Raw genomic sequence first — 22,616 nt, forward strand, 5'->3', positions numbered from 1 at the left:
CCAGAGATTGAACTCCTAAGCCTGGGTTTAGCGGGCCGTTGATTTGACGGAGGGAGGGGGGAAGGAAATGAATAAAACACAAATCTATTTTTTACATCTTAAGACGACAGTGCAGCATGACTGATAGCCCTCGGCATTTTCTGGGTGCTTGGCAGCCAATACTTGGCAGCAAATAGTATACTACGACTGGTAACCATCATTGTCCAACGAGGACGGTTAAAGGCAAGGGGTTGCTGCTGTGTAGCAATGTAGCCCCACGTGTGCCAGCCACATGTCTGCCAGCACCCAGATCGCCCTCGGCCTTTTCTGGGTGCTTAGCAGACAATACTTGGCAGCAAATAGTATACTACGACTGGTAACCATCATTGTCCAACGAGGACGGTTAAAGGCAAGGGGTTGCTGCTGTACAGTAGCCAGAAGGCTCGGTAAAGGCGCTCAGGCTACAATAATCTATGAGCATTTCAGGCAACCTCTAAATTTACTTGCTTTCAGACCTGAGGAAAGCTCTTCTTTCAGATCTGCTGAGCACCCAGATTGCCCTCGGCCTCTTCTGGATGCTCAGCAGACAATACTGACAGGACGGTTACCAGTCGTAATAAACTATCTACTGCCAAAAGGCAAGGGGCTGGTGCAATGCAGCCCTACGGCTGCCAGCCCCACAGCTACCAGCATCCCGAGCGCCGATGAAGGCTACTACTCATGCTGCACCGTCTACCGCCAAAAGGCAGTAATCTGCTGCTGCTGTTTAGCAATGCAGTCACACGTTTGCCGGCACCCGGAAGACATATGGTGACGGTGAGCTGAGCTGAGCGGGCTCCATGCTTGGCGTGGTATGTTGTCTGCACAGGTAACCCAGGTAAAAAGGCGCGAATCTATTGTCTGCCGTTGCTGTGACGGCGGGGGAGGTGCGTGACGCAATGTACCCAGAACCCCCCGCGGCACTGCTTTGCATCATTCGGGCATTGCGATCTCAACCCATAATTCCAATGGGCGCCGGAGACTCCGGGAACTGTGGGATAGGTACCCATAGGTACCCATAGTGCAATGCGCCGGAAGTCGACGCTAGCCTCGGTACTGTGGACGCGGTCCGCCGACTTCATGCACTTAGAGCATTTTATGTGGGGACACACACAGTCGGCTGCATAAAACCGGCTTCTATAAATCCGGCTTCTATAAATCTGACCTAATTTTGTAGTGTAGACAAGCCCTTAGCTTTATCCATTTCACAATGCATGCTGTTGTATCAAGGTATTGGAGGGTTTATGGTACATTTTATCATTAGCTATGAAATCCATTGCATTCCCCCCCCCCCCCCCAAACCTTATCTTTAAAGGTGGATTTTTGTAAGTGAATAGAAATAAAAAAGCCAAAGTACAGATGTTAGAGAGACAAGGTAGGTGAGGCAATGTCTTTTTTTTTTTATTGGACCAATGTCTGTTGGTGAAAGAAACAAGCTTTCAAGCTACACAGAGCTCTTCTTAGGTCTGGGAAAGGTAGTCAGAGTGTCACAGCTAAATACAAGGTGGAATAGATTGTTTAGCATAAGTAGTCAACCCATATTGTAAGAAACTGTTCAATGTGAAGTGGCCCGTTAACACATCTGCAGTCATAGGACAAGAAAGGGTGGGGGCGGTTAGTGGGTTACAAATTGCTATAATGAGCCATAAATCCAGTGTCTTTATTAAGACCATGATTTATACTGTCTAGCAAAGTTATGAATTTAAGCTCCCAGGTTTGCCTTTTGAAGGCGTTGTGCAGGTTTCCTCTGAGGATGAGGACTGAGAGGTGAGATGGAATTATTGTTTTGTGAAAGGTGTTCATCCACAGGCGATAAGGGATTTAAAAGTGATGAAAGACAAAAGCACCATATCACCTGTGGGTAAGATAAATGGCGAATAATCCTGTATTCTCCTTCAGCTTTTTTAGGGACCACATCTAGGTGGGGATGGTAATAGGTCTGGCATTGGTAAACTCAAAAAGGTCCAGCCAGTTGTTTAGCTGCAACCTCCAACTGTATTTTTCCCTGAATTATTTCCTTGTCCTTTAATAGATTTCACATTTTTCTGCCCACACATGCAACCTCTCTGCTCATATGGGATCTCAAAATTCTCTGACACAGGTCTGCAAAGTAGTCATTATCCCCCTCCGCAGCCCTGCCTCTAGAGCTTGAGGCCACCAGGCTTTTAGCTCTCCCATGAGCGGAGAGGGGATCTGTCACAGTAGTAGCCAGTGCTGCATGGCCCTCGTGATGCAGCTGGAGCCTGCTGGAGGCCAGTCTTAGCAGCCGTCACATGGCCCACAGCCTCCTCCAGGCTTCTGATCCCAAGCAACAGCATCTCACTCCTGGGCTGTTGCCAGTGATCCTCCCTCAACTTGCAAGTGGGTGAGGGGGGCAAGACTCTGATTTGCTGCTGTTGCAATGTGTTCCAGAGTCCCCCTGCAGTTTCTATTACCCAGCATGTTGGCTGAGGGGACAGATGAAGAAAACGTGTCTCTCTCTTTTCTGCTGCACTGGCCTCTTCCTGAGCACAACAGAAAATCTGGGCTATTATCTTTGTGTTACAGAGCTGTAAAGAGGTAAACTGGAGCACAGAGAAAAGCTCAAAGCCACAGAAGAAATATGTGGTGCAGCTGTGAATACAAACCCAAGTCCCTTGACTCCCAGTCTTGTGCTTTAGTCGCAAGAACATCTTTCCTCTCATCATAATGCGCTATTGTCTAGTATCCATAATTGGTCTGAGTCTCACATTATTGGGACAACCCCTATACTTTCTGTAAAAATTAGCTAATATTGAAAAATAACTACAATAACATAATTTTCCAACTATATTAGAATTTTGCCGGTCAATTCATAATACAGTAAAAATCAAGGGTATGCATTTTGTTTCTAATATGTAATATTATTTAGCATTAATAGGAGCTGCACATATGGTTTGAGAGGAAAATATAACCTCAGTTATTTAGAGTTTTGTTGCTTAACAGGGACAGTTTAAAGATGACTTTTTTTGCTTTTATTGTACATCTTTGATGCTTAAAACTGAAAGTTTTGTATAAATCTTATTTATTTTTCTACAACTCATTTTCATGTGGAAGTGTTTATACAAATTGGAAGAGTTTGTGGACACATCCTAGGGCTTCTTATTTGTGTTTGTTAGTATGATGACATCATCATGCTCATGTGCCACTCTGGAAGCAATGAGAACTTGTTTCTTCTCCATCTAAAGAAACTGCATATGATAGAGGCTGTTCATATGTATATATTAGAGAAGTGAATGTGAACAAATACATCATATGTTTTTTAAATCAAGACCGCTTTAAAGTGTTTCTTGAGTGAGTTTTAGTAGAACTGCTGGAGAAACTTTGGGTCAATTTATCCAATTTTTCACTTAGAAAGAAAAATGGGAAAAGTTTAGACAATGTCTAAACATCCCATTTCAACATTTTTCAAACAAATGTTCCTGGTTTTTTGTTTTGAAATGATTTTTTTGTTTTGAATTTTGTTTTATTTAAGTTTAAAAAGTCAAAATTGAAACAAAACATTTGAACTGACCTGAAATGAAATGAATTTTTTTAAATACTTTTCCTTTGCAGAATTTCAAAATTTTCTGTTTTCACTCCAATTCAGATGCTGAAATCCTTTGAAAAACAGAACTTCCGTTCTCCACACAGCTCTAGTATTTAGCTGTCTATTTGCAACATGTTACATTTTTGACCCTCTCCAGCAACAGCTAGATACTCTTTCTAGTGAATTGAAAAATATAGACTTTTTTTACGACAAAGAATGATGATTAACAATTAAAATAAAAATTTCATAGAAGATATGGGAAAACTCCATTTTTAGTTATATCTTCTGACACCAAAATTAATTAAGCAACCCTCTGGAAGCTATCCATCAGTTTTACAACAGGCAAATTACCAAAACTTTTATGGTGTAACATATGTTCTTCATATCACTTGTACCTCTTATTTATTAAAGGCTTGATCGAATGCCTGTTAAACTTAATGGAAAGATTGATTGACTTTATGTGCATTGGATCAGCCCTTAAAACTCTGAAAATTATCTTTTTTATGAACATTTATTTAAGCATTTGCTTTAAAAATTGTAATCTGTTCTAGCATTTAGACCTCAATGTAAACATTAATTTTAAATGTGAGTACTTTACATCAATGTTTAGTTTATGGTTGACACGAGAGATTTCAACAGGTACCCAGATAGAACACTACTGAAGATTAATAGAGCACAAGGCATAACTTTACATTCTTATTCCTTAATTGCTATAGTGTATATTATTTAAAGATGATAGTAAGGGGAAAATATAAATTCATGTCTATTTATAGAGACTTGAGTGAATTATTTGTTTTTCTGTGTGTAGCAGTTTAATACCACAATATCTGTGTTGTTTAACATTTTCTAAAGTCTGACATATAAATTGTTGGTATTCCTTTCTTCTTGCTTAGATTGTTATAATGGAAGTGCAAGGTTTAAAGTCAGTAGCTCCCAATCGGATTGTTTACTGCACAATGGAAGTGGAAGGAGGAGAGAAACTTCAAACAGACCAGGCAGAAGCATCAAGGCCACAGTAAGCTCTTCTAAAACTGTTTTTTATAAAATATATTTTCTTCACAGTGTGGAAGACTCTACAAGAAGATTTGAGGAGACCTTTAAAAAGAATGAGACATTACAATAGTTGGTTGGTTTAGTATTACTATAGTGTTTTTACTTGGAACAACACTTGAACTTTTTTGTCCAACGTAGAGGGGAAATGTAACATATAAAATACTATGCAGTGTGGCTGTAGCCATGTTGGTCTCAAGATATTAGAGAGACAGGGTGGATGAGGTAATATCTTTTATTGGACCCACTTCTGTTGGTGAGAGAGACAAGCTTTCGAGCTAAAGGACCTGAAGAAGAGCTCTGTGTAGCCTGAAAGCTTGTCTCTCTCACCAACAGAAGTTGGTCCAGTAAAAGATATTACCTCACCCACCTTGTCTCTCCAATACAAAACAATAGTTAAATATAACAGAACAGGTAAACAAAACACTTGTAAACCGTGCAAATGAAAAGATGCTTGTTGTCAAAAAAATCAATAAAAATATGTTTAAAGTCTGTGCGAACAAAGCAATTGGAGGCTGTAGCATTGTGCTCTTTTCTGTATCGTCTGACAATGCAAACCTTTTTATATAAATTAACCTGAGATAGCTTGTATGCTTTCTAGGTTAATATGAAGGCGGCCTTGTGGAGTTCAGCTTGCACAACCAGTGGAAAATCAATACTCAGTAATCAATCCTCACAAAGCTTACTCACCTGCTGAGCTTATTTCATTTTAAATTATAGGATTCACTTCTTTCATTTAATTTTTGAAGGACATGGACTCAGAGGGGAAAAATATCGTACCATTGTAGTTGAACTAGTCAGAGTGGCATTGAGGAAAAAAAATAAGTGTGGTTTTGGTAGATTTGTTTGACCTCTGGCTGCACATTGACTTCACAAGCTTTTTCCTCTGTTAAAATGTCATTTGGAATCTCTTGCAGATATGTTTTCAGATAGATTGCGAGGGTTTTACCAGCACCTTTGTGTGTCTTGTGAAAAACAATTTAAAAATTGCTGTCACTAATATTTCTAAAAGACAACTTAAACTCAGATGTGAAGTTGGCTTCAGTTCAACTCAAAACACAAATATAAAATTCCATTAGGCCAAATTGTAAGCATGTAATTGTGATTGCGTGCCTCTTTTCTATAAAATTTCCGTAAGTCAGTAAACTTTCTCCTTGCATTTTGCAGGAAACTTACCATACAGTTTTAGACCCATGGCCTTTCTAGTCCAGTATCTTTCCTCTGATAGTGGCCCAATACTTGATGGTTCAGTGACAGCAAAAGGCAAAACAATCACCCCATCACAGTAATACATGTGGCCAATTTTACAGTTCTGTACATGGGTAGGACAAGGTGGAAAATGTAGTGCAATTGAATTTCATAACTGTTTCACATATAGAAATTTTACATTAAAGAAGTGCCAGAGTGGATGAAGACAGGAGAAAATGAGAGCGACAAAGCACTGATGTGGGAAGCTGATCAACACTTGTAGGTAGATCAGAACTAGGGGGTTTCAGGCTGCATATCTGAAACATCTAAGGCAGTGAGCAGTGGAAAGGCAGATGGCCAGACTCTTCCAGACAAATGTTATCAGGTGAACAAAGGAATAATCTCTGACAGGGAATGAGGAATTGAGAGATGCCCAGTACTGTAGAATGGGGGTACATGTTCAAAAAGAAGAGAGATTGTGGAGGTATATGTGGGCATAGCCCTGGGCATTTGCAGATATTGTGACTGCAGGGTTATCATCAATAGACACAACTCTTAAAGCTGATGTGGTTTTTGTGATCCTCTGAATGATATGAGGAACCTTGTTTCATTGTAAGCAGGGGGACTTATATTGCATTGGGGATGCCCAGATGTCATGCAATGAAAAGGAAAGAAAGTCTCTGAGAAAGAGAGAGATTTCTGTAGTGTAACAGAGGGAGTTAAGAAGAGACCATAGAGGAGGATGTTCAGGTAGTCAAAGCATGAAATTAACAAATTGTATGTTTAGCAGCATGTGAGGAGGAGGAAGCTCTCTCCCTGGAGTTGGAGGCCCTTGATCCAGAGAATGTCTTTTCATGCATGTTGGCAGTATTTTAATATCAACAAAGTAAAAAAGCAGCAAGAGGGAACATAAAAACCATTGTAAAAGCAAATAAATAGCTTAGAGTTTAGACAACGTTTCCACTCAGTAGCTGACAGTTTGCCCCATTTCCCCACAAATACAAATTAAAAAAGAATGAGATGGGCTTGTGTACACAGCATGGAATTGGGAAAGGTTTAAAAACAAACAAACACATTAGTAACAGAATGGAACTGACGTGAAAGACAAAGGCCTTGTCTACACTGTTGCCCCATAGTTCAGATTGTGAGGGTGTAAACAGCAGTGTGCACCAAAGTGTTGTGCTGAAACACCCCCTTGTGGAGACTTGCGTGTGCCAACTAAAAGGTTCCTAGATCACATTGATGTAATCCTGTTTGAAGACACTTTTTTGTTTTTCCATATGATAAATTATTACTTCGTGTGTGTCACCGTGCCTCAGTGGATCACAACTGAGAATACCAAATTCAGAACAAACTGCTGAGAAATAGGGCAGACATACCCCAAAACTGGTGGTTATTCTTCCGTAAGATCTACTTAACCAGCAACAAAAGTAAACTTCTGTCTCACCACACTGGCTAACAAGAAGTCAGAAATGCAGGCTCCTTAAGTATTCCAGTCTGTGTTTCATCACTCCGACACTAGACTTAACGATGAATGGTTATTTAAAACCAATTTCATGATCCCAAAGGACCAGCCACATACCCAGGTAAATATATAAGAACTTGCCCAATAATGACGCTGTTGCCAATCCTTTAGTATCTAATATCTAAAGGTTTACTTATAAGAGAAAAGAAAGAGGTGAGAGTCAAAGGAATCAAATACATTAAATAATTGCAAGGTTCTTTGAACAGGTTTGAAGCAGTGATGGAATAAACTGCTAGCTCAGGGTGGCTCCAGAGCCACATGCAGCTCTTCAGAAGTTAATATGCGGCTCCTTGTATAGGCACAGTCTCCGGGGCTGGAGCTACAGGCGCCAACTTTCCAATGTGCCAGAGGGTGCTCACTGCTCAACCCCTGGCTCTGCCACAGGCCCTCCCCCACTCCACCCCTTCCACCCCCTCCCCTGAGCCTGCCATGCCCTCGCTCCTCCCCCCCCCCCCCCGAGCCTCCTGCACGCCACGAAAGGGCTGATCGAGAGGGAGCGGGAAGCGCTGATTGGGGGGCTGCCAGTGGGCGGAAGGCGCTGGGAGTGGGGAGGGGAGCTGATGGGGGGCTGCTGATGTATTACTGTGGCTCTTTGGCAATGTACATTGGTAAATTCTGTCTCCTTCTCAGGCTCAGGTTGGCCACCCCTGCTAGCTTGTTGAGTCTCTGGTTGCTTCCAAAAGATTGGAAGGTCCTCATTCCTTCGGTTAGAATACTCCCATTAGTGTAAGTCCATAGTCCAGAGCAGGAAAGAGGCAAAATGGAGATGCTTCCAGGGCCTTTTCTACTTTCTGCCATGTGGTGGGTCTGCTCTTAGTACAGTCAGTGGAAAAGTACAGGCACAAGATGGTGTCCAGTGTCACATGAGCTGGTCACATCCCTTGCATGCTTCGATAAGTCGTAGCAGGGGCCATTACCCATATTCTGGCTAGAACCTCCACAGGAAAGTCCATCAAGTGGGGATAAGCTTCTTCCATGGCCCATTGTGTTCATTGATGGGCCATCACCTTGAATAGTCCATTCGCAATGTGCTGGCGAGACTGGATGTAAACTACCTTGTGGGTGTTAACACAGGAGCAAACACATTTGAAATACAAGTACGTAGTTAATATTCATAATTTCAGATACAAAAATGATACATGCATACAAATAGGATAATCATATTCAGCAAACCATAACTTTTCCATTGACAACTCACATGACATATTTTGAACATGATTGGTTGCAATTATATAACAGTGGTAGCAACAATGATCTACATGGTCATATTTTAATCATATAATGTCACAGTATGCTAGTATCAAATGCTCACTGTATAAGATAGGTTTTCCTCTCTTTTAATAAGATATATAAATCTCCATACTATATATGCAGAAATGCATTATAGTAGGGCAAGTATTTAGCACTGATTCTAAAGTGCTAGATATCATGGGCATATGAACCTATGGCTTACTAGGACCCAGTTTAAAAGTTATATTGCTTCCTCTCATGCCAGCCCTATTTAACTTTTATTACTGCCTGAGCAATATTTATTAATGCATTTCCACTGCTTCCAGCTGTTTAGCCCTTAAAAAAGGCCCACCAACATAGACAATGACCTTTTTCTGCCAGAGATCAGTTAGGAGTACCTTTAAAAGCAGAGTCTGCATAACTTGTTCTGCTTAAAAATTTGAATTATTGTGGTGAAACTTTTTATGTCGATGTCTGGTTTAAAACTACATTTAAATATACTACTCATAACATACAATTTAAAGTTAAAATGTCTGAGATTTTTTCTTATGTGTATTCACTACTTTAATTGGATCCAATTCCTCCATTATACCAACCAAAGCATGGCTTTATTGCTTTGATGCGATAGGGGTCCATCTTCTAGAATAACAAATATCCAACACTGATATAATTTTTTAGCTGTTGTAGATGTTGCTTTTCTTAGTTGAATGGAATCTGTCACAGCAATTTCTATATATTTCCTTCTTTCATAAATACAATAACTCCCCACTTAACGTCCTCTCGCTTAACGTTGTTTCAATCTTACGTCCCTGCTCAATTACAGAACATGCTCCATTTAAAGTTGTGCAATGCTTCGCTATAACGTCGTTTGGCTGCCTGCTTTGTCTACAGCTGGCAGCCCACCTATCAGCTCCTCTACGCCCCCCCCCCCCCCAGCGCTTCCCGCCCGCCAGCAGACCCCGCAGATCAGCGCCTTCCCCCTCTTCACCCCTGCCTCCTGCCCACAGCAATCAGCTGGCTTGCGGCGTTCAGGACGGAGGGGGGAGGAGCGAGGACTCGGTGAGCAGGCTCCCCCTCCTCCCCTGCCTCCCAAACGCCACAAACCAGCTGATTGCCGCAGGCAGGAGGCAGGAGAGGGAGGGGGGAGCCTGCGCACTGAGTCCTCACTTCTCCCCTCTCCCTCCTGCCCCCTGAACGTCACAAGGCAGCTGATTGCCATGGGGAGGGGGAAGGAGCGAGGACGTGGCGCACCTCCCCTGCCTCCTGCCTGTGGCAATCAGCTGGCTTGCAACGTTCAGGAGGCAGGGGAGGGAGGGGGAGCTGCGCGTTGTGTCCTCGCTCTTCCCCCCTCCCTCCTGCCTCCTGAACGCTGCAAGCCAGATGATTGCCGCTGGCAGGAGGCAAGGGAGGGAGGGGGGAGGAGCAAAGACGCGGCATGCGGAGTAAAGGGGGAGGGGGGAGAAGAAGAGGCGGGTTAAGGGTGGGGGCTTAGGGGAAGGGGTACAGTGGGCGGGCAGAGGGTTGAGTCCCCCGCCCCGGTGCTTGCAGAGTAGGGGAAGCTGCTGCTGCTGCGCAACGTGCTTCTCCTAGCCTACAGCACCTTCAGCCTCCTTGCCTGCCTCATTGTCTCCAGTGCCAGTGGGCTGTGCCTGTGTCGGGTAAGGCGGGGGCACCTCCCAACTATAGTACTGTATTGTATGGCAAAAAAAAAATTCCCTGGAACCTAACTCCCCCATTTACAATCATTCTTATGGGGAAATTGGATTTGCTTAACATTGTTTCACTTAAAGTCGCATTTTTCAGGAACATAACTACAACGTTAAGTGAGGAGTTACTGTATTTATCATTCTGAATATTTAACAAAAATATGGAAAATGATTCCTTGAAAATAAATTATGGCTCATAAAGGAAGATGGTTATGTTTAAGATTGAAGTAGATGTCCAGCTTTTAAACATATCTTAGCTATTAAGCATATTTTTAGGGCTGTCAAGCGATTAAAAAAATAAATTGTGATTAATCGCGCTGTTAAACAATAATAGAATACCATTTATTTAAATATTTTTGGATGTTTTCTAGATTTTCAAATATATTGATTTCAATTACAGCACACAATATAGAGTACAGTGCTCACTTTATATTTATTTTTATTTCAAATATTTGCACAGTAAAAACAAAAGAAATAGTATTTTTCAGTTCACCTAATGCAAGTACTGTAATGCAATCTCTTTATCATGAAAGTTGAATTTACAGATGTAGAATTATGTACAAAAAGAAACCTACGTTCCAAAATAAAACAATGTAAAACTTTAGAGTGTACAAGTCCACTCAGTCCTACTTCTTGTTCAGCCAATCACTGAGACAAACAAGTTTGTTTACATTTTCAGGAGATAAAGCTGCCTGCTTCTTGTTTACAATGTCATCTAAAAGTGAGAACAGGCGTTCACATGGCACTGTTGTAGCCAGTGTCGCAAGATATTTATGTACCAGATGTGCTAAAGATTCATGTGTCCCTTCATGCTTCAACCACCATTCCAGTGGACATGCGTCCATGCTGATGAGGGGTTCTGCCTGATAACGATCCAAAGCAGAGTGGACTGACACATTCATTTTCATCATCTGAGTCAGATGCCACCAGCAAAAGGTTGATTTTCTTTTTTGGTGGTTCGGGTTCTGTAGTTTCCACGTTGGACTGTTGCTCTTTTAAGACTTCTGAAAGCATGAACCACACCTCGTCCCTCTCAGATTTTGGAAGGCACTTCAGATTCTTAAACCTTTGTTGAGTGCTGTATCTATCTTTAGAAATCTCACATTTGTACCTTCTTTGCATTTTGTGAAATCTGCTGTGAAAATATTCTTAAAACGAACAACATGTGCTGGGTCATCATCCGAGACGGCTATAACATGAAATATATGGTAGAATGTGGGTAAAATAGATCAGGAGACCTACAATTCTTCCCCAACAAGTTCAGTCACAAATTTAGTTAACACATTATTTTTTAACAAGCGCCATCAGCATGGGAGCATGTTCTCTGGCATAGAGCCGAAGCATGAAGGAGCATACGAATGTTTACCATACCTGGCACGTAAATACTGTGATACAGCATGGCCAGAGGGCAGCAGGAGAGGGTTAGAAGGGAGCCTTATTCCCTGTAGAGGGAAGAAAGTTTGCTATAGATTAATTAGAGCACCTGAAGCCAATTAGAGCCCTCTCCACTCCCCTCCTCTAGGACACTAGCAGGGCAGTTAATATCCCAGTTCAGGGGCAAGAAACGGCGCCCTGAACCCCCCCCCAAGAAGAGAAAGCGCGAGACCCATCATAGTAGTGCCGGCAATTTGCCACAATACCTTGCAATGCCAGTTACAAATGTGCCATGTGAACATCTGTTCTTACTTGCAGGTGACGTTAAGAAGCGGGCTGCATTATCTCCTGTAAATATAAACAAACTTGTTTGTCTTAGCAATTGGCTGAACAAGAAGTAGGACTGAGTGGACTTTTAGGCTCTAAAGTTTAACATTGTTTTGTTTTTGAGTGCAATTATGTAACAACAAAAAAATCTATATATGTAAGTTGCACTTTCACAATAAAGAGATTGCACTACAGTATTGTATGAGGTGAATTGAAAAATACTATTTCTTTTGTTTATCATTTTTACAGTACAAATATTTGTAATAAAAATAATATAAAGTGAGCACTGTACACTTTGTATTCTGTGTTGTAAGTGAAATCAATATATTTGAAAATATAGAAAAAAATCCAAAAAAAATTAATACGTTTCAATTGGTATTCTAGTGTTTAATAGTGTGATTAAAACCGATTAATCACGATTAATTTTTGAGTTAATCGCATGAGTTAACTTGGATTAATTGACAGCCCTAATATTTTTTATATAAAATAACATTAGGAACTGGGTGTAGAAGAAGATCATCTCATAACTAATATGGATGAGAGAATGTTTCTGGCACCCATATGGCAAATCAGATGATAATTTTAGATCACCAGTTGCATGTATTAAATGATATAATTCTATCAAAAGAGCTATAGTATTTTAAAAAAACATAAAGGATGCACAGTTAAAAACTCACAAATCAAAAACATTCTCAAATTAAGATTGCCTGTGCAAGGCTATTACTGACCCCTTGTACTCTGCAAAATACTCTACCATCTTTAAATACATAATATTTCCCAAATACTTCAATATATATATAGGCAAATAATTAGACCTTGAATCATAATGCACACGAGAGTGCAGAATTAAGATGTCATGTGCATCCTTAAATTTGGATTTTCTTGACTCTTAAGTACTTAACCATGAAAACAACATTATTTAACATTGTTCTTTAGATGGCATTTCCTGGGATTTTTTTCCCCTTTAAAAAAATCCAGAGGTGTCTTCGACATTTTCCAACTTTTGAGTTTTCAGTCTTTCTTTTAGAAGCTTTCCTAACTCTAGTATTTATTTTTTGTGGATTAATAATATGCCATTGGTGGTATCCAAAAGGCTGTCATCTGATTTTTGGTATGTGTGATGGCGAAGTAAAGTATGCAGTGGAAGGAGCGCCAAACCTATATTGTAATTTATCTGTTACCTATGTGTATATTTGGTTTATCTACACTACCTTAACTTGACAAACTGTATTTCAATATTATTTTAGCTTGTAGTCTTACAGTTTACTACTGCCATGTTTAACTTTCTCTTCTTGATTTTGTTCTTACACCTTTGCTTTTCTGCCTCTGGAAGAAAAAAAACTTAGGAATTTTAGAATCCAAAAAACGGCTTCTAACTGAAATATTGTCAACTGTTGATGTGATTAGCTAGTTCCAGAAGTCAAATTACGGTTTAAGTGCAGTAAAATCTATAGTCACCTACTGCTTTGAATTATATTAAAGCAGTGTTCTTCAGTTCACTGTACAGTTCAGAGTCTGTTGGCATCACAACTGATTTTCTTAAAAATGATCCATAACAAATACCTAAATTTTAGTAATTTTATTGAAGTGATACTGAATCTAAAAGAGTCTCAGTCTTCATACCATGGAGTTAATAATGCTATTAAGGTTATTTTAAGGGCAAAAGTTTCGAAAAGGTTCATCTGTGTTGAACAGGTAAAGTTGGACTTTTGAAGTCTAATTGGGTGTACTGTTGCACTCCCAGTAACCTTATGTTCTTTGAGATGGCCTCTGCATGTTTCCACTTGAGGGAAGCACCTTTCTCTCTCCAAAATGCATCTTTGGGAAACTTGGGGGGGCGGGGGAGGAGGAAAGAGGAGGTGTTACAAGAGAGGAGGGAAATCTCTAAATCTTCAATGGGCACACAGTGTTCCCTCTAATTTTTCCCACCCATGTGCGGAATGAATTTTGTTATGTGCACCAATATGGAGGCGATGTCTGACACATCACCTTCATATTGGTGCACGTAACAAAATTCATGTGGTGGGGGTGGAGCCGAGGGGTTCGGCGTATGGGAGGGGAGTTTAGGCCTGGGGTACAGGATTATTGGGATGCGGGGGAGGGGGGTGAGGGCTCCGGGGTGGGGCTAGGGATGAGGGGCTCAAGGCTGGAGCAGATGGTTGGGGTGTGGTGGTGGTGGGGGAGCTGGGCATGTGGGCTCTGGGGTGGGGCTGGGGATGAGAGGTTTGGGATGCAGGCTGCCCAGAAGCTATGGCTGGTAGAGAGGACTCCCCACAGCTCTCTCTCCGCAGCAGCAGCAGCACCTTGGTTGGGGTGGGGGGGGGGAGAGGCTGCTGCTTAATAGGTTGCTGCATGGTCATGCATTTTAGAGGGAACTTAGGCACTGAAGTGTCATTGATACCGAGAGGCTTTGCTCTGTAAAGTGAGCCTTTCCTTTCCTAGAACACAACAGCTTGCAGACAGATTCGGGTTTCAAAGCAATGGTTTGGTACAGGTTGGAGTTCCCCTTTCCCCGTAGCATTGAGGGGCTCAGGTGACTGTCCTGTGACAGTGATCCAAACTAGAACTATATTCTGACGCAGTCAGTTCTCAGATATGTCAAGCCCATTCCTGTTGAGAATTGCAACATTGAAAATCCGTTTTAGGCCTGTGGCAGGCATGGCATGTCTTTCTGTTTACTTCTAGCTAGGTGAGCAATTTTAGAATCCGGTTGGATTGTATGGGGTTGAAAGGGGTAATTTTAAATTACGTTGGGCACCAAGTTATTTTATCCCCAAAATTACTTAATATATTAATCGGGGGGGAGATAGGCCAGTTCTTACTAATTGTTTCTCTTACTGCCAGCTCAGGAGTATGGCTTTTACATAACTTAGGGGACACCATGCTCAGGACTAAGCAAAATAATTGCAATTATTAACCTTGGCTATTTTAGTTATGGCATGGTATTTCACAATGGTTATATCTGAGATATAAAAGTTCAGCAATCTCTCCCTTCAAACAAACCAAAGAGATTTTGGTGTGCTTTGATGTTATTTTAGTGCTCTGTTCTTCAGTCGATTTCATATTACAATGGTCTTCTGTCTCCATCTCAACTTAATTTGATTTAATGTGAAAGTGTACACATATAATGGCCAATGCAATGAAAATCTCTCAGTGCTGATATGAGTACAAAGCCTTAATCAATATCCTTCTATTTGGGCTACATTTTCAGGTTGTCTTTGCCAAATTAAATTCTCTGTTCACATAATACTTATTTAACCCATTGAACTAAAATTATTGCATGCACTCAGGAAATGGGCATCACACAGACAGTGATCACCTGTGAAAATTTTGGTTTAAGTGACTTGCCCAGCATCACACTGGAACTCTGTTGCAGAGGTAGGGATAGAATCCAATTCTCCAGGGAAGCATTCAACTGCATAGCACAAGGCTGTCCTTTCTCTTCCTCTGCTTCGTTCACTGCACATCTTCTGACTATTGTAACAAATGAAGCAGGGATCCTCCAGACAACAGCCGCCTTCTTTACTACACACCCCTGATTCATCCCCAGAGAAGGTCCATACTGTGAAAGATGTCACAATTATTCTGTCTCTCTGCATCGTACCATAAAGGAACAATTCCAAGGTATAGCAGCTGAGAACCAAGAACTTCAACTAGAAATAGCCAATATGTTTTTATAATGCTTTATGTACTTAAAGTTCTGCACAAGCAATTAAAAAAATCACCTGGCTAACAAATTACTCATTGAATGTGGTCTTGAATAGATTATAGAGAACAAAGATGACAAATAGATCTTAGATTAGTTTTACAAAATCTACTCACTTAACACTCACCAGCATGTTCATCATCAGGGGGGGGGGGGGATATTTTATTTGGCATTAATCAAAAAGGCAAATAGCATGTGTGAAATTGTTTTTAGGAGGAATTTGACAAAGAAGACTAAGGCCCAGATTTTAAAATCAATAGGAATTGGGGATCTGGGTATTTTTAAAAATCCAACTAGGTATCTGTCTTGATCTTTAGGTAATTAAATACGTTTAAAAATATAGCTCTGTGTTCTTTAAGACTCCAACCTGTAAACATGACGTGTATTTTGTGAAACATTTTTCTGTTAAAAGAGATCTATTTAACAAGAAATATTTCCAGATATTTTAAAAAAATGCTTTCTCTCTATCTCAGTAGCTATATAAAGCTTAACTAATTGTAAAAATCTCATTTTACTTTTCACATTTTTTGCATGCTGTTGGGTTACATTTTCCATTTCACTCAATTTGTGATCATGTTTTTCTACTTGTTCTCATACACTAGCACAATACTGATTTGGTTTAAGACACTACATGGGAATGTTTATATAGAACAGCTAAATATAGAATCATAGAAATGTATGGAGGGAGGGATAGCTCAGTGGTTTGAGCATTGGCCTGCTAAACCCAGGGTTGTGAGGTCAATCCTTGAGGGGGCCAATTAGGATCTGGGGCAAAATCAGTACTTGGTTATGCTAGTGAAGGCAGGGGGCTGGACTCAATGACCTTTCGGAGTCCCTTCCAGCTCTATGAGATAGGTATATCTCCATTTATTTTTTTATGGGTGGTGGGGCCCTAGACCATCCTTGACAGGTGATTTCTAACCTGTTCTTAAAAACCTCCAATGACAAGAATTCCACAACCTTGCTTGGAAGCCTATTTCAGTGCTTAACTATCCACATAGTTAGAAAGTTTTTCCTAATATCATAAAAGCTTTCTTTCTGTAGATTAAGCTGATTACTTCTTGTCCTACCTTCAGTAGACGTGGAGAACAATCAGTCACCACCCTCTTTATAAAAGGCCTTGACATATTTGAAGACTATGATCCATTTCTCCCTCAGTCTTCGTTTCTCAAGACTAAACATGTCCAGTATTTTTTACCTTTTCCTCATAGGTCAGATTTTCTAAATCTTCTATCATTTTTGTTGCTCCTCTCTGGACTTTCTCAAATTCGTCCATATCTTTCTTAAAATATGGCACCCAGAACTGGACACAGTACTCCAGCTGAGGCCTCACCAATGCCGAGTAGAGCCGGACAATTACCTCCTGTGTCTTACTTATGACACTCCTGTTGGCACACCCCAAAATATTAGCCATTTTTGCAACTGCATCACATTGTTGACTTAATTTAATCTGTGATCTATTATAAACCCCATATTCTTTTCAGCAGTTCTACCATCTAGCTAGTTACTCCCCATTTTGTAATTGTACATTTGATTTTTCCTTCCTAAGTACTTTCTGCTTGTCTTGATTCAATTTCATCTTGTTGATTTTAGACCAATTCTCTAATTTGTCAAGGTCTTTTTGAATTCTAATCCTTTCCTCATAAGTGCTTGCAACCACCATCCCCCAAATTGGTGTCATCTGCAAATATTATAAGCATATTCTCCACTCCATTATCCAAGTCATTAATGAAAATATTGAATAGTAGCAGACCCAGGACAGATCCCTGTGTGACCCTACCAGATATGTCCGCCCATTTGACAGCAAAATATTGATAATTACACTTTGAATATGGCCTTTCAACCAGTTATGCATGCCCTTCATAGTAATTTCATCTAGACCCCATGTCCCTAGTTTTTTTCTGATACTGTCATATGAGAGTATATCAAAAGCCTCACTAAAATCAAAATATATTACACCAACTGCTTCCCCCTTCCACTAGGCCAGAAACCCCGTCAAAGAAAGAAATTAGGCTGGTTTGGCATGACTTGTTCTTGACAAATCCATGCTGGCTATTACTTATTACCCTACAATTCTCTATGTTCTTACAAATTGATTGTTTAATAAATTGTTCCAGTATCTTTCCAGGTATTGAAGTTAGGCTGGCTGGTCTATAATTCCCCGGATCCTCCTTGTTCCCGTTTTAAAAGATAGGTACTAAATTTGCCTTTCTGTAGTCCTCTAGGACCTCACCTGTCCTCCATCATTTCCTGAAGATAATCACTAATGGTTCTGAGAGTACTTCAGCTAGTTCCTAACCTGAATTTCATCAAGCACTGCTGACTTGAATACATCTAACTTATCTAAACATTCTTTAATGTTTGCTTTCCCTATTTTAGTTTAACTTCTTTCTCCCTTGTTGTTAATAGTAACTGTGTTGAGTATCTGGCCACCACTAACATTTTTAGTGAAGACTGAAGAAAAATAGGCATTAAACACCTCAGCCTTCTTTATGACATCCATTATTCACTCTCCTTCTCTGCTAAGTAGTGGTCCTACACTTTCCTGTGTTTTTCTCTTGCTCCTGTGTTTGTAGAATCTCTTTTTGTTGCCTTTTTATGTTCCTTGCTAGATGTAACTCATTTTGTGCCTTAGCCTTTCTGATTTTGTTCCTCCATGCATGTGCTATTCTTTTTCACTCATCCTTACCAATTTGTCCATATTTCCACTTTTTGCAGGATTCCTTTTTGATATTCAGACTATTAAAGAGCTCCTGATGGAGCCATAATGGCCTCTTACTATTTTTCATATCTTTCTTTTGTATTGGGAGAATTTGCTCTTATGCCTTTCACAACCAATTCCTCCCAGTTAGTCAAAGTCAAGGTCAAGTCTAAAATGGCTGTCCCCCAGTTACATTTTTAGATGTGGTTTCATTGAACTTATTTTCACAGAGCTCAAAATAAGTTCATGTAAAACTCTCTTTAAAAACAAATTATGAATTCCAGGAACATAATTATATGGATGTACCTTTGAATTATTTTCATGGGAAATACATATATGTATAAATCTTTATTTTGTAACTGGTGGTTCATTTGGACCTGGGTGGCTTTTTATATAGCATCTACAAAAGTCAGTCAAATAAGTATTAAATCTTTCAAAATAATTTGGGATGTGAGTATTATCAGAGTGGTAGTGATCATGACATAGTGTATATTCACTTTTAATAACTAATTTAGGCTGAAGTTTTTGTATAACTTTCAACACTGTTCCTATTCTGTTTCTCAGATGGTTTGGAGATAAATTATTTTATTTCTAAAGGGATAACTACCTTCATGGCTCCCATTGTGTCTGGTTTTAGTAAGACTTACCTTTCTGGTTTGTCATGACTGGGGTAAGTCATGGACTAGGATTTAACAAATCGCCCTTCAAAATTAAGATACTATGAACAGAGAAGCCAAATATGCCTGTCTGGTATCCAGCTGTGAAGAGTAAAAAGGAAACTGAAATGAACTGATCTGTCTTTTCTGAAACACCATTTTGGCCGAGCATATTTTGCTGGGCTCTGAACAGAAGATGATGGAATACATTTTTATCATGGTCTGTGTACCAAACTAACAGTGAATGAATTTCACAAAAGATATATGGATTCAGTGGAGCGTTTAAGCCACAATTTTATTCAATTATGTCTGACCAATTGTTCACTTTTTTAGAGGCAAGAAATAGCTGCTAATCTGTTTGAGAGTAGAGAAGAACAGTAATGGGCAGGAGAGAGACAGACAGACAGTAGGTCTCCGCAGTAAACAAGCTCCTACACTACACTGTATTCTGTCATTGATCATTATCCTGTAAAATAATCTTATCTAAAAATGTTTTCTTTCCACACAGAATTTTTTCTTTTTCTGCCACTGGGAAATATAAGTAGTTTTTGTACGTACTTTTAAAAGCAAAAAAGAAATCCTCTATTTTTATGATTTCCCCCTCTAGGTTTTTAGTTAATAAAATCATGGCTACTCAAAAGGAATTTTTACAGCTCTACTATAAAAGTGTAGTATTGTGTCATTCAACAATTTGGGTATGTGGAGAAGGGAATTAACTAAAGTTAGTTGTGAGGCCATTATGTCTGGTATTTAAAATAAAGATAGTCCCTCTCCATATCCAGAATATCTCTTGTGCTTGATTTCCTTAGTCTCCTACCCCTTTTCATGTTCCTCTTTGTGTGCTCTGCCTAATTCCACACGTGCCTTCATTTTGCTCACCCAACTTCTGACGATGTTCTGTGCGATTTTGCATGTGAGTGAAATTGGCTGAAGTCTGCAACTGATGTGCTGTTTGATAGCACTTTGGAGATCGGAATAAAATTGAACATAATACCACTACTACACTGAGGCACAAGACAGGACACAAAGGAGATAAGAGTTGTACAGTTGCTAGGTTGTCTGGTCCAGGTAGGAAGCTTGTCATTTCTTGAAAATTTGATGCTCAACAAAATCTTTGTACTCAGTCTGAAAATCAATTTGCATGCCTATATCCTGTTTTTGAAACGACAGATTATTTGGATTATCTTCCAACTGTCCCACTGACCCTCAGTTCCCTCCAAAAATGGGCTGAAAAGAAGCTGGGAAACTTTAAGCCAAAACTGATAAATTTTGAGAAAGTGATAAACTTTTAAAAATGGGGGATTAGTATGGAATTGCCATCTCCTCTTTAATTAAAACACTGCTATTATGATGGTTCAATCATTTCAGAATGAATATTCCATCCAAAACATATCAGCATCACTAACTTGTGGCTACAATGACATTCACGTTTTATTTTGAAGTTTTAAAGAAGAATTTGGGCTGACCCAGTGGCTTAGAGGTATATTTTTCATTCTTATTCCACTGTGTCTTTCTCTTCCTAAACCGGCAAAGGTTTGGAGGAATGTTGTATAACACACTGGTCAGTGTATGTAAGGTGTCCCTCTCTTTTCCTGATCCCCAGAGGGATGTGAGGTTGTTTTTGGAGACCTTGATTCTTTAGTTCAAGCTTATCCAGTGGGTTACAGTCGCACAGGTTGGAAATCACTTCTTGGAGAAGGGGAGGAAAATTGATTAATTTAACTCAACAGCAGTCCCAGGGGTGAGTAGGCATCTGCAAATCTCCTTCAGGAATATTATTAATAGTAGAGCTGGTTGAGAATTTTTGATGCAATTTGGGGGAGGTGTCAGAAAATTCTAATTCATAAAAAGCAAAACTATTCAAATGGTCAGCTTCAGCAAATTTCCCATTTTGGAAAAAAAAACAAAATTGTTGAAATGCCCCATATTCACGCTATCAAAATTAAAAGTGTATTTTGTTTCAAACAAATTTTCTTTTTGAGGTCATTTATTAAATAATAATAAAAGTTTGAAAAGGTTAAAATCAAAATAAAGCATTTAGAAATTATCAGAACGTTTCGATTGGCCTGATCTGATTTTTAGTTTGTTAAAAAATTTAGAGTTTCTGACTTTTCATCCCTATTCAGGATGGGAAAAATTCCCAAAATCTCAAAAATTCTCATGGGACAGGAGAAGCATTTCTCCCCCCAGCTCTAATTAATAGGCCTTTCTCAGTCAGAAGAACTATAGCAGCAATGTGTGAGACCTCAAGAATCAGGTGACTGAAGTGTGTGTGCAAGGGGACCACTCCAGAAAGGATACAAAATGCTCCCTTACCCCAGAGGAAAAACTATACATTTTCTGTTTTATGATCTAAACTACTAATTTCCTTTTATATACAAAAGTAAAAGTGCAGAAATTTAGTGTAGCTGCCAGCAAGCCTACTTGAAAGTTGCAGCAGATTTAGAGTAGGAGGGCAGCGGAAACAAAAAGTTAGAACAACAGAAGAGGGTGAGAATAGCAGGAAGTAGGGAGACAAGTAATAATTATTTTGGAGCAGAAGTAGTGGTGGGGACACTGGAAACCAGAAGCTCTTGAAATCTAATCCTGGCTCTGCCACTGATTTACTGTTGTTAATTATTTATATTACTATAGCACCTAGAAGCCCTAGACATGGGCCAGGACCTGATTGCGGTAGGTGCTATACAAACACAGAATACAAATATGGTCCCTGCCCCAAAGAGCTTACAATCTAAATATTGTGTGAGTTCAGGCATGTCACTTCACTTGGTTATCTGTTTCCCCCACCCCCTTTAAAGTGCAATGATAATACTTATCAATTTCACAGAGGTGTGGTGAGATAACAAATGTTTGTACACCGTTTTGAAGACATGAAGCACTATGCACATGCTAATTACACTGGTCTACAATTTTTGTGAAGTCGTCTGCTTCAGAGATAAAATGTGCTATTTATTATGTATTTTGATGTGCTGAATTCAAATATGACAATTAAAACAACTGATTGGCCTCTGTTTCTAAGATATTTAAGTTTTTACATTTTATGTCTATGTATATTGTGTAGATAGTAGAGTTTTAATCATAAATTGTAAACCTAGGTCTTTTCATGTGTTTATGGTTGCTTTACATGATAATATTTCACCTGTCCTGTTTATGTAACACTTTAAAAATCAGCAAAAGGGTTATATAAATAAAATGTATTATGAAACAAAAGGCAAAAAACTATTCTGTACATAGTTTAGTCCTATTTAGTGTCTACTCGGCGCTTCTTGGCTTGTCTCTTGTATTCATTAAATGGAGCATCTCTTGTCACTGTCCAGCAATAGTCTGCAAGCATTGATGGGCTCCATTTGCCCTGATAGCGTTTCTCCATTGTTGCAATGTCCTGGTGAAATCGCTCGCCGTGCTCGTCGCTCACTGCTCCGCAGTTCAGTGGAAAAAAATCTAGATGAGAGTGCAAAAAATGTATCTTTAGTGACATGTTGCAACCAAGGCTTTTGTATGCCTTGAGGAGGTTTTCCACCAACAACCTGTAGTTGTCTGCCTTGTTGTTTCCGAGAAAATTTATTGCCACTAACGGGAAGGCTTTCC

General features: G+C 39.8%; 1 protein-coding gene across 14 annotated transcripts in view; it reads left to right on the forward strand.

Moving 5' to 3' along the window:
* CADPS2 (calcium dependent secretion activator 2) overlaps positions 1-22,616 on the forward strand; it is a 581,803-nt gene that overhangs the window by 245,393 nt on the left and 313,794 nt on the right. For all 14 annotated transcript variants that reach the window (XM_065397473.1, XM_065397474.1, XM_065397479.1 and 11 more), the window contains exon 6: positions 4,459-4,580. In XM_065397473.1, coding sequence (XP_065253545.1) covers positions 4,459-4,580 — 122 coding nt within the window. The remainder of the gene's footprint in view (positions 1-4,458; positions 4,581-22,616) is intronic.

The sequence above is a fragment of the Emys orbicularis genome, chromosome 1 (assembly GCF_028017835.1).
Source record: "Emys orbicularis isolate rEmyOrb1 chromosome 1, rEmyOrb1.hap1, whole genome shotgun sequence".
Lineage (NCBI taxonomy): Eukaryota > Metazoa > Chordata > Testudines > Emydidae > Emys > Emys orbicularis.